At 68.9% G+C, this 425-nt stretch overlaps 1 protein-coding gene across 1 annotated transcript in view; it reads left to right on the forward strand.

The window, feature by feature from the left end:
- The window catches only part of TMEM132A (transmembrane protein 132A), a gene marked incomplete at its 5' end in the record, with an annotated part of 21,682 nt that extends 21,352 nt beyond the window's left edge, over window positions 1–330 (forward strand). Inside the window, one exon of the mRNA XM_009995102.1 lies at window positions 155–330. Within this exon, the coding sequence (XP_009993404.1) occupies window positions 155–330 (176 nt within the window). The remainder of the gene's footprint in view (window positions 1–154) is intronic.
- Window positions 331–425: the final 95 nt, after the last annotated feature.

The following is a 425-nucleotide window of genomic DNA, read 5'->3' on the forward strand; positions in this document are numbered from 1 at the left end:
GGCACCGAACGTCCCCCTGCTGAGCAGTGAGTGTCTCCTCAGCCACCACTTGGGGCTGGGGGCTTTGGGGAGGGGGAGCACCCGACTCGTCCCGCTGTTACCTGGAGAGGACCTGTCCCCAGGTGTCACGAGCCGTGTCCGTTCTCTGTCGCAGCCGAGGTGGCCTCCCCGGCCCCGGGGGGACAGTCCCCTTGGCACGTGTCCCTCTTTGTCCTCTGCCTGGTGCTGGCAGCCCTGCTCCTGCTCACCCTGCTGGCCTTCACCATCGCCCTGCTGAGGGTGAGGAAGATGAGGGGTAAGGAGACGCTGCCGTGGCTGTGGAGGGGGTGACACTGGGGACACCCCACTCCTGCCCTGGGCTCGGCTCAGCTGTAGGAGTGTGGCTTTTTTCCCCCCGGGCCCCCCCCCCCCCCCCCCTCCCCCCC

Source organism: Chaetura pelagica, unplaced genomic scaffold (assembly GCF_000747805.2).
Source record: "Chaetura pelagica isolate M959 unplaced genomic scaffold, ChaPel_1.0 scaffold793, whole genome shotgun sequence".
Taxonomy (NCBI): Eukaryota; Metazoa; Chordata; class Aves; order Apodiformes; family Apodidae; genus Chaetura; species Chaetura pelagica.